Source organism: Hydra vulgaris, chromosome 06 (assembly GCF_038396675.1).
Source record: "Hydra vulgaris chromosome 06, alternate assembly HydraT2T_AEP".
Taxonomy (NCBI): domain Eukaryota; kingdom Metazoa; phylum Cnidaria; class Hydrozoa; order Anthoathecata; family Hydridae; genus Hydra; species Hydra vulgaris.
Window position 1 is genome coordinate 56318988 of NC_088925.1, and position 12158 is coordinate 56331145.

The 12158-nt window shown below is 31.1% G+C and overlaps 1 protein-coding gene across 1 annotated transcript; it reads left to right on the top strand.

The window, feature by feature from the left end:
• The first annotated feature begins 6153 nt into the window (after positions 1–6153).
• On the top strand, positions 6154–11940 carry LOC136081525 (general transcription factor II-I repeat domain-containing protein 2A-like). Its single transcript, XM_065798849.1, has 4 exons — positions 6154–6262; positions 6357–6723; positions 6779–7021; positions 11805–11940. Exons 1-4 carry the CDS (start codon positions 6154–6156, stop codon positions 11938–11940), a joined length of 855 nt encoding a protein of 284 aa, XP_065654921.1.
• The last annotated feature ends 218 nt before the right edge of the window (positions 11941–12158 follow it).

Consider the following 12158-nt stretch of genomic DNA (forward strand, 5'->3'; position numbering starts at 1 on the left):
AAACTTCATACCAAATAATGATTGATAATAAGAAAGGCAATGTTCTAATAAATTCTGTCTGCGATCGTATTTCTGTGGCTGTTGCCCAATCTCTCTTTTCTAAGGCATGTTCTTCCATTTTTTCAAGTGCCTCTAAGATTTCTTTTAAATAGAAGCGAAGTGATTTAACACAGTTTATTCTACTTTCCCATCTGGTATCTGATTGTGGCTTGACTGAAATTGCCACGCATGATTTTTGAATTTCCCATCGAGGAGGAGACGATGAAAAAAGCGTGTATAACCTTGAAAGAACACACAAAAAAAAAATTGCACTGATGGATGACAGTGCACCATCAACAATAACAAGATTGAGTGAATGGTTAGCACATGGAACATATAAGGCCTTAGGATTCATTTCCAGAAACCTTACTTGAACACCTTTTACTTTTACTTTCATATTAGCACCATTATCGTAAGGTTGACCTTGACAGTCTAAAATATTTAGATCCCAATTTTTTGCCTGATTTAAAAATGCATTGAAAAGCCATTTTCCAGTGGTATCATTTACTGTAAGATATCCAAAGAAATTTTCGGAAATGTTGATACCTACTCCAGGAGTACATGTTACTGATCGCAGAACAATGCTCATTTGTTCTTTGTGCGAAACGTCTGGCGTACAATCTAAAATAATAAATAGTATTTTGCCTTTTTTATCTTAGAAAGGTTTTTTGATTCAATCTCCCTGGCTAAAAATCTAATCAACTCGTTCTGTGTGTCATTGCTCAAGAAGTGCTCCTTGGTTTCTTTGTCCTGAATTCTTTGCATAAGCTCATTGAGAACGGTATCATACTTAGCCAGTAATTCAAACACCCCAAGAAAGTTTCTATTGCTCTTTGAATTAATGGCTGTGTCTGAACCACGGAATGCAAGATTTCTTGCAGAAAGAAATAAGGTAATGTCTAGTATCTTTTCTAACACAGCCTTCCAAAATATCCGCTCTTTATGAAGCAACTTTTGTTGTTTCTCGTCTATGGTAGCTTGATTTGCAATGCCTGCATTACCAAAATTGAGGAAAAAGAAATTAATTAAGAAAAAATAAAAAAATAGGCGGAATTGTTATGCCATATGACGTAGACTCGCATATCAACCTATCTGACTCTACTCTAGTATTCAAATAATGACAGTCAGAATTATTTGCAGTTTCTGTTGGTATCGAAACACTTCTAGTCTGAACTAATGGTTTCAAAAAATGTGTTAGCTTGGGGTGATTTGCGATTTCCTCCCTGGCTGCAGCTTTTTCTCTTCTCTTAGTGGCACCACTTTTCACTTTTTTCATACCAATAATTATATCGTGATATACTATCGAAATATAATTATAAATTTTTGGAAACCTTCATTGTTTGTTTTTTTTTATATAAAAAACTAACAACGCATAATAATAATAATAATAATAATAATAATAATAATAATAATAATAATAATAATAATAATAATAATAATAATAATAATAATAATAGTAATAATAACAATAATAATAATAATAACAATAATAATAATAACAAAAAAAATCAGTTCAATGCCTTATAATCATTTGAACTTTAAAATAAACATATGCAAAGCGTAACAGTTTTCTAACGCTATACATTTGTTTCTTTAAAAACAATGCGTATGATTTAATTGAAACAAATACTAGACTTTTTATTTCATAGTATTAAAGCAAAAGTAATAACTTATAGCATAGTAATAAAATAAATTATTACCAAGATAAATTGTGAATCGCCAAAAATAAAAAACGATTCATAATTTATAAATAAATAAACATTGAAATATGTAATCTAAATACAAATAATAATATATTCGCACCTAATAAAATATGCAAATTAGAGAAATATATTTCTTCGCACGATTGGCTGCTGCTTAATGGTTTCTCTTTAACGGTTTGACAGATTTTTATAAAGCTCGCGTTTATCATAAAATTCGGACCTCGGGAGTTAAACATTTTTTTTCTTTTTTTTCTAGATGAAAAACATTATTGCTTTTTTCACGCTTGCTTAATTTTGGTAATATCGTGTTTAAAAGGTCATGTTTTTTTATTAATAGTAACAGTAACTATATATATATTCAAATATTCTTATTATAAAAAATACCAAAAAAAAAACTTCAAATTACAAAAAGGGCCCCTAAAAATGCTGGGCCACCCCAGTTAGGGGTGTGGGGAAGCCTACCCACGGCCCTGGTTATAATAATCTGATACAAGTTATCAGATTGTTTTAAACCTTGATGTTTGGGTTAAGGTTATTCAAGTAAAGTCATGATCTAAGCAAGTATTGCGAGTTATTAACACTCAGTTTGAGGAAAACAAAAGAAGAACTGCAAAAGAGCAATTTTCTAGTTCAGCAAGAAAATCAAAAAATGCTTTTGGTCTTGCCAGATAATCCTCAATAACCAGAGCATTTCAAGCTAAAACTTATGAAACCACAGACTCTAAACAAATAAATTTTGATTACAATCTTACTGCCATGTTGTGCAGAACAAATACTCTATTCAAACTAGTGTCAACTGATGATTTCATTAGATTTATCAAATTAATCAACCCAAAGCTCAAAACCAAAAACTCTACAGTGCCTACCTAACAAATACAAAAAAGTAAAAAGAGTGATTAGTGATGATATTTTCCTACTCTAATAGGTGTAGCATTTACTAATGGACCAGCAGAAATAATGACTCTTTCAGTGCTTTGACATATCATTACATCTCAAAAGACTTTCAGCTCAAATCAATCCTTGTTGGAATGGAGCCATTCAGAGAGACTGAACAAGCAATTTCAATCATAATTGATTGTCTAAGTGAAGGTCCCCACCTTCTTCAAAAGGAGCGAACACACAGGTGGTGTGTCAATGATAGAGGTTCAAATGCCATTTTAGCTGTTGAAAAAAGCTTCAAACTGCAAACAGAGATATACTGTGTTGATCACACTTTGAACTTAATTGTCACAAAGAGCATTGGCAATGTTGACCTTATCAAAGAAGCTGTTAAACAATGCAGCGACTTGGCAGCTCACCTTCATCAAAGTACATTCTCATGTACAAAAGTTAAAAAGACTTGTACTGACCTAAAAATTAAAAACAAAAAAGTCATTTTACGCTTCACGACCAGATGTAACAGTCAGTTTATGTGTGTGAAATTAGCGCCAGGGTTCAAAGAAGAACTAAAAGTCTTAATTGAAGATGGCAACACAATGGAGTGAAAAATTCCAAATTACACACATTTCAAAATCTTTAAAGAAATTCTACCAGCTCTTCAAAAATTTCATAACTTTTTACTGGAAATCTCTGCTGACAAAGTTTCTACAGTTTACATGATCATTCCAGGCCTCTACAATCTTCACAGCTGTACAACAATTAGACTTTGTAATAAAAAAAAAGATAAATAAATCAGGCTGTTTGAAACAGCTCTAAATGAACAAACCAAGACTACTATCCAGAAAATCGCACAGAGAATATCACTAATGCCATTGCTCACATGTTTAACCCGTGCTGCAAAGGCAAACTTCTCAATCGAAAAAAAATTGTTCTCACAAAAGACTGCATCAAAAGTATTTATGAAACGGACAATCAAATTGAGAAAGTTGATTCATCTTCTTGTCTTAATTCAATGTCAAATCAAGACGCTGATGACCTAAACTTGACTCTGTGCAATCACTGCAAACTATGACTTAGTCAGATACTGGAAGATCGATTAACAATGGAAGATCTATAAACAAAAAACATTTGACATTGATACTAAGCTTGAAAGCATTTTGGCAGCTTTGGCAAATTAAAAATTAAAACTATGGCAAATTTGGGCACTGATTCTTTGTAATGTTAGAAAAACATGGCAAGTGACTATCCAAAGATGGCTGTTGTCAAGAAAACGTTTTTCATTCCTGGATCATCCACATAATCTGAGAGAGTTTTTTTTCTGGGGCTGGCCAAGTTATCACTTGGACAAGATCAAATCTCAACACTACAAATGTTGAAATGCTGGTTTACATAGCACAAAACTATCCACATGAAGAACATAAATTAAAAGTATATCGGAAAGTCAAAGAAGTACGAAAACATTTCAAAAATAACTTTAAAAAGGGTAAATATTGTATTAATAGTGTTTAATATTTTTGAAATAAATAATTGTTGTAAAAGGTTTATTATCTGTTTTTTAAACTCTTTTCTATCCCTAAAAAAATATGCTGTTAGTATTTAGTAAAACTTATTAAATTTCGGAAACCTAAGAGTAAGAAGTGTCATGTTTTTGGTACAAGACTCATACCAATAAAAATACTAATCTAAAAAAAAATAAAAAATTCCATGATTAATGATACAAAAAAATACGATGAGCAATGACCAAAATCAATCATGCGTATAAATTAAACCTTACCTTCGTTAAAGTTAAGTTTAATGAAGTTTAACTTCGTTTCTATTCGTTTATAGAATTTTTTTTTAATAGAATACATAAAAATATATTAAGATAAAAGATTACTGTATTTGTCCGACAACATCTGTGGAGTAGTCTAAAATCATCTGTACACTTTTGTACAAGATAATCTTTATTTTTTTTACTCCATCAACATCTAACCAATATCATCTAAAAATTCAATGATTCCTAATAACATCTTTAGGAAGATGCAACTACATTTGGTAATTTTTCTGCAAGTTCAATAACATCTCGAATTATTTTCTCCAGATATGGTCACATCTAAAAAAGTTCCTTCCTAAAAAAGTTTCCAGATGTAATTACATCTGAAAAAATTCTATATGTAACTACATCTGGTTAAAATAATGCATTATTGGTTAATATTTTTTTCCAGATGTATTCCTATATGTAACTACATTTGGTAAAAATAATTTTTTTTTTTAAGTTTTAAAAACATTTTAGTTTTTGCTTTTTCTTTTTTGTGGCTTTCTACTCCTATATGTAACATTTAAAATATATTAAAAAACATAAACACAAGAAATTTTTTTATACTTTGCGTATGAAGTTGCGCAACTTCGTGTTAAATTTATGCAATTTAAATTTTGATTTGAATTAAAGTAAATAAAAATCCGTTCAAACAAAAAATAAGTTTTATCTAGCGGAAACATTTGCTTTTACTTTACTCCGCTAGAAAATACTTTGTAATTAATTTTGTAAACTAAATTTAGATACCAAATAAAATGAAAAATATTGCAACAAGCAGTAACTAACTAGTTTTAAATCAGGGTTGTCTAACGCGTGGCCCGCGGGCCAGAAGGTAGCCCTCGTCAGCCTATGGCATGGCCCGCAAATCACGGTCCATTAATTTTGAATTTTTATTTTAATAAAAATTTCAAATAACAATAATAAAATAAGTTCTACAGCAACAGCATATTATTTGTATATATCTATAATTCGAATTATACATTCGATTTCTATTATACTTTCACTATATAAATCCGCATTGGAAATAATAAAACGCGCGCTAAAGAAAAAACATTATTTTTATATATTTAATAAAGATGGCTTCAGCTAAAAGACGTAGATGTGATACTGAAAGCGGTCATGGGGGTCGTGTATATAATCCTTCTTGGTCAACTGACTATTTTGTACATCAACAAAGTAATTCTATTATATGTCTAATTTGTTTTTCTAATTTGGAGAAAATTGCCGTGTGTAAAAGTTATAATGTGAACAGGCACTACACTACAAAACATAGGGTAAGTAATGACAAATTTAAAGGCCAATTTCGAATTGATAAGATTGAATTGTTGAAGAAAACTTTTCTTGCACAACAATCAGTGATGAAAACTAAAGTGATTAACTCTTACAGTGCTACCAAAATAAGTTTTTTAATCGCAGAAGCTATTGCAAAAAGTGGTAAACCTTTTTGTACTGGAGATTTATTAAAAAACTGTTTAAAAATATTTTGTAAAGAGATATGTCCTGAAAAAACACCTACTGTTGAAGATCTTAGCCTCTCACACCAGACTATTGCTAGAAGAGTTGAAGATCTATCAAAAAATATTGAATTATCATTAAAAGAAAAATTAAATAAATGTGAAGCCCCGTCTGGCACAGGATGAATCAACAGACAGAGGTGATACTGCTCAGCTAGCCATTTTTATTAGAGGTATAACTAGTAACTTTGAAGTAATTGAAGAACTGTTAGATATTAATCATATGAAGGACACAACAAGAGGAGAAGATATTCTCTCTGAAGTGAAAAAAACATTGGTGAAATTTGAATTACCAGAAAAGAAACTCTGTGGTGTCACTACAGATGGAGCAAGTGCACTAACAAGAAAAAAATATTGGATTTGGTGCATTACTTAAGAAATCCATTAATCATGAAATTATTTCATATCACTGCATTATACACCAAGAGCAGTTATGTGCAAAAGTATTGGAGATGAAGAATGTTATGGAACTTGTTATTCATACTGTTAACTTTATAAGAAGTCGTGGCCTTAATCACAGACAGTTCAAACAATTACTTGAAGGTTGTGTTAGTGAGGCTGAAGATGTAATTTATTTCAGCCAGGTTAGATGGCTAAGTCGAGCTGCTACTCTGAAAAGATTTTGGATACTATTACCTGAAATAGTGCTGTTTCTAAAAATTAAAGGGAAAAACACAAGCTTGCTTGAAAATATTGACTGTCTGAATGATTTGGCATTTTTGATTGACATGACTCAGATGTTAATGGAATTAAATCTTAAGTTGCAGGGTAAAGATCAACTTATTAGTAAATTGTTTGAAAATGTAGAAACATGTTTTAAAATTAAAACTTCTGAAACAACAATTTAGTTCTAAAGTACTTGTCCATTTCAAGGCATTATCAGAAAGAAATGATGAATTTGACACAAGATTCTGTGATTTTAAAAAGGAAAAAAATGAGTTAGACTTATTTGCGCATTCATTTTCCATCAAAGCTGAGACAGTTAGAAATGAATTTCAAATGGAATTAATAGAATTGCAAAACAACAAAGATCTTAAAGAAGCCTACAAAGAAGTAGAATTGTTAGAATTTTATAAAAAATACATGAGCAAGTTTTTCCTCATTTGTGCAGACATGATATTAAATATTTTTCACTTTTTGGAAGCACATACAACTGCGAACAGTTATTCTCAAAAATGAAGCATGTAAAAACAGAACAGAGAAATAGATTGACAGATGAACACCTTACTAATACCCTTCGAATTGCATCATCAAATATAAAAGCAGACATAGATCATTTATGCAAAAAAAAAACAGCGTCAAGTTTCACATTGATCGAACTTTTGTATAACTTCACTTTGAACCTTACCTATGAGTGTAACTGTTTATTTAAATTTAAATAAAAAACTTTAAATTTAATAACTTTTATTTTGGGTATTTTATGTTTGTGGCCTTCAAGTTGATTTTGAAACGAATTAATGGCCCTTACTGTAAAAAGGTTTGACATCGCTGTTTTAAATTAAACTAAGAAACTTCTATAGAAGTAAGTTGACAAATTTTATCATACAAAGTTTTTGTCAGTTCTTGTTCTTATCTTTAATGAAGTCCACAATAAGTTTTCTTTAGGAAATTTTTATTAAATAAGATTCTGCTTGGTAGTCGTGGAAACAGTTCGTATATAAAATATTATTGTTATAGTTGCAGCTGTAAAATATACATACAATATTTACATACAGCGAGCAGGGAAATCACCCTAATTTGCTCAACCAGTTTTATAAATATTCGTTTCAAATTTTATCCTCAACCAAAAGAAAATACAGTTGAGTGGAAAGTAACTTGCTCGGTTCGTTTGCTCCATTATTTTGCTGAGCTATTATATAGTTGGTTGGTCTCACCACGTGACAAGGCGTCAATAAATTTTGGTTAATCTATATCATTAATTATACCTAATCGAAGAACTAGTTTAAAGATTTAAATAAGATCGCATCGTAGGCGCCGAAACTCATGTTTTGGTAGATTTAGTCTTTTTAACTTTTCGCAGTGTTGAAGATGCCCCAAGCTTGAACCCCGTTTTTTTGCTTTGCGTTGAACAGTTCAACCAAAGCTTTGTTAGCTTTTAAATAAGGCGCCAAACAGCCACTGCATATTGAAGGTGCGGTCAAATAAACACTTTATATAATTTAAGAGCCATTTTTCCATCAATGATATTGATTGTCTTTTTTAGCATACCAAGTCTTTGTCGAGATAACTGAGATAACTGAGTTATAATAAGTTAAACACGTTTTTGTTTTCCATAACTTAATTTTAAAATGTTGGTATAAAAATATTAGGTTCCAAGTTAAATGAACAAAAATAGGTTCCATGTGATTTTTATCTTATGTATATCTTGTATTTTTCAGCATGTTTAAGAATATTTCTGCTTGGTGCACACTGACTGCTGACAATATTTGCATACTGATAAAATTAAAAATAACTTCAACAATGAGAATGTATTTTTGATAAATATTAGTAATGACAGTTTAGTAAATATAATTTTATTTCTAATGGCAATACCTTTTATTTATTAGAATTAGTGGGAGACTTATGTATAATAGAATTGCATGAACTTTGGGTACAAATATAACGATTGGAGTAAATAATACATTTGTTTATTACCACGTTTAAGGTAATGTAAGAAAATATTTTTTTTTATCTAAAGAATATTGGGCAAAAGCCAATATTTTCTTCATTATTAAAATATTATAAAAAACACATCTTTTTAAAAAAAATGTATTAAAAAAAACATGCAGCTGACATTTCAGCTCAGGTTCAAACTCATTAGCTTCAAGTTAAAGCTAAAGGTGATCAAGTCAGTTCAAGTGATCAAGTAAAAGGTGATCAAGTCAATCTAATAAATTTGATAGCTGATAGTTAAAGAGAATAATACTTCATAAATACCTTATATAAAAAAAACATTTCGGAAATCATTCAATGAAAATCTAAAATAGTGACACAATTTATACATTGCAATTGTGTCTACATCCATTTCCTCTGGAAGTACCCCTATTGTTATTTTATTTCATGCTAATAAATTTGAAGAGAATTATGAGCAAGCATTAAATTAGAATGCCCAAAATGTTTTTGAGGAACTGAGGTAATTTAAAGTATTATAAGTATATTCTAGACATGCATATATAATATATAACATAATAATACAACATAATTGCCTAAGTTTATCTCTTTCTTTGTCACAATGTGATATCTTTGTATTACAAAGACAGGAAATACAAAAAAAACAGATTGTATTCGCTGATACAAGCAAAAGACTTGAGTTACCGTTGCACCAATTAAAAAGTCTAATATTAAAGCGCCTTTAGTTTTAAAAAATCGCTAAAAAATACCATAACAAGAGGAAACTTGAAGTTGTCATATTATAAAGAAAAGACTTAATTATTCGAAACCACAATACAAATAATTTTAGTGAAGCAACAAAAAGAATTCTTAAAGATATTGTTATATGTAGAACAAAATCATTCAATGTTGCAACACTTGTAGATTATACTATCAATGTTTGTGACATCAACTGTCTTCTGAATACTGCAAATAATCGTTGCTCAACCTATGAAATATTCTACAACAAATTGTGTCTGAAATCGGAAAAAACTAAGCGTTACTTTTATTAAATTGTTGGAGGGCAATACTTACAATACATCTAGTTTTGAAAATTTAAATGTTGAATATACAGTCAATAGTTACATTGGCAATTGTTTACGTCCTAGTGGTTGAAAAGGCGAATTCAGTAAACACATGACTGCAATATATAAAATTTATATATATATATGTGTGTGTGTGTGTGTGTGTTTGTGTGTGTGTGTGTGTGTGTGTGTGTGTGTGTGTGTGTGTGTGTGTGTGTGTGTGTGCGTGTGTGTGTAGTAATAGTAGTATATATTTGTTACAACAAAAGTAAAAATAATTGACAAAATACAAATCATAGGTTGTCAGATTACAGTTAGTTTTTGTGAAGCTCATGTTGCAACTTTTACTAAGAAAAGCTGCGAGCTGTAGTAACATTAGAGCTTATCGAGGCTCGCTTTAAAACTGTTGACAGTTGGAGAACCGATTATTTTATCTGGTAACATATTCCATGCATTGGCAATGCGATTGTTGAAAAAGTGGAAACGAGCTAAATTATTGCTGTACTATTCACGGTGAAGTCTTTCTCTGTGATTTGCTCATGGCAGAATTGTGATGAGAGGAAAGTGCTGGTTGACTATGTCGATGTTATTATTAATTTTATATTTTTGGATGGGGTCACCTCGCTTACGACGTTCAACAAGAGAAGATAGGCCAAGATATAAACATCTTGTAGTCTAACTTTTTCAGTTTGTCTGGTATTTTTGTGGCTCGGCGCTGTATTAGTCCAATAGTTTGTACATCCTTTACCAAATGAGGGTTCCTAGCTGGAATTGCAAACTCGAGTAAAGGAAGGATGTAGGTGGAGTAAAGTTGTTTCCATAAAGAAGCATTACGAGATTGGAAAGTGTGTTTTAAGATGCCTAGCATTTGATTTGCTTTACATGAGGCAATGATGGATTGGGTTTCTACTTTAAGGTCATTGGTAATTTGAATTCCCAAGTCACGCTCAAAGGTGGTTGCCTCCAATGTAGTTCGAGTAGTTATTGAACAAGGGCCTAGTTCGAGTAGTTATTGAACAAGGGTCTAATTCCGCCATTGAGTACTTGAAACGAGTTAATTTTTTTTGTTCAAAGTGCATGACTTTGCATTTCTTTGCGTTTAGCTTCATGAGTCAAGATTTAGTCCAATGAACAATTTGGTCAATATTTAATTCGAGTTGAAGTTGAGCAGCAAGTGAGTTGACAATGCTTAGGATTTTAGTGTCATCAGCGTAAATCTTACAACTGTTTTCTTTGCTTATTAAATCCGGCAGATCATTGATGAAAATGACAAATAAAATTGGACCCAAGACTGATCCTTGCGAGACTCCACTTGTCACAGGTAACCAATTTGATTGAGTGTCACCAAGGATGACTCGTTGAGACCTGCTGAGTAGAAAAGCTTTTATCCAATTGAGAAGATTGCCTTCGATTCCGTACATTTTTAATTTGTAAAGCATTTGTCGATGTGGGACTTTGTCAAAATCTTAAGCAAAATCCATAAATACGACGTCAACTGGTAGCTTTCTGGATATATTTTTAGTCAAGAATTCCATTGTTTTAAGGAGATTTGTAATGTATTCTTTTTTCTCTAAAAATCCATGTTGACTATTTGATAAAAGATTGTTTGATTTTTGATGCTGCATGATTGCCTTCTAAACTAATTTCTCCATTATTTTACACGGAATCGAGGTGAGGGATATTGGTGTGTAGTTTTATGGGTCGATTCTGGAGCCCTTTTTAAATAAAGGTGTTACATTTGCTTTGGACCATGAGCTTGGAATTTCACCATTGTCAATGACTTTTGTAAGATGAGAGTAAGTGGAGAAGATATTGAGGTAAAACAAAAGCGTAAAACGTGAGGACTGATATTGTCTACACTAAGTGATTTAGATATATTTAGTGCTGAGAGTTCCATTAGAGTGGCCAGAGTAAGATATGCTATTGAGGATTGTGTTAGTTCTACGATCAAAACGGGAAAGATTGTCATTGGATGGCTCTTTGCTGAAAACTGATTGAAATTGATTGTTAAGTGAGTTGGTTATTGTAATTTTTTCAGAGCTAATGATCTCACTGGAACTGGTGATTCAAATAGATGAGATCTGATTTTTTACAGAGCGTTTACTATTTATGTATGCAAACAGTCTTTAAGGGTTACACTTAGGGCAACTTCGGAGGATTTTAGAGAAGAAAAACTTAATTTTTTAACAAACTTTCTAGTTTCTCTATATTCTGAAACTAGGGAAATGGTTTTTCATTTTGAACTGACGTTACGAGCCCAGTGCGATTTTTTAAGACGAATAGGAGATAATAGTTCTATTGTCAACCATGGTTGTTTTTTGGAGGATGGTTTGTTTGCTATACGAGGGATGAATTGAATACAACATTCATTCTATTTGTTGATCCAAAGTTGGTAACATTGTTCTACGTTTAAGTCTTTAAAAATAGATGATCAGTCAACCTTATTGAATTCTTTGTTAATTTTGAATTATTTGTTGATTTTGAGCCTTATTATTATTATTGAATTCTTTGTTGATTTTGAACCTTATTGAATTCTTTTTTGGAAGCCAGTTTGTAATGCCTGGTGATAGAGCAA

Coding starts and splice junctions, on each gene's coding strand:
- LOC136081525 (XM_065798849.1), top strand. CDS start 6,154: ATGAAGGACACAACAAGAGGAGAAGATATTCTCTCTGAAGTGAAAAAA. Junction 6,724..6,778: donor GATCAACTTATTAGTAAATT/GTTTGAAAATGT, acceptor ACAACAATTTAG/TTCTAAAGTACTTGTCCATT. Junction 7,022..11,804: donor TATAAAAAATACATGAGCAA/GTTTTTCCTCAT, acceptor TTCTGAAACTAG/GGAAATGGTTTTTCATTTTG.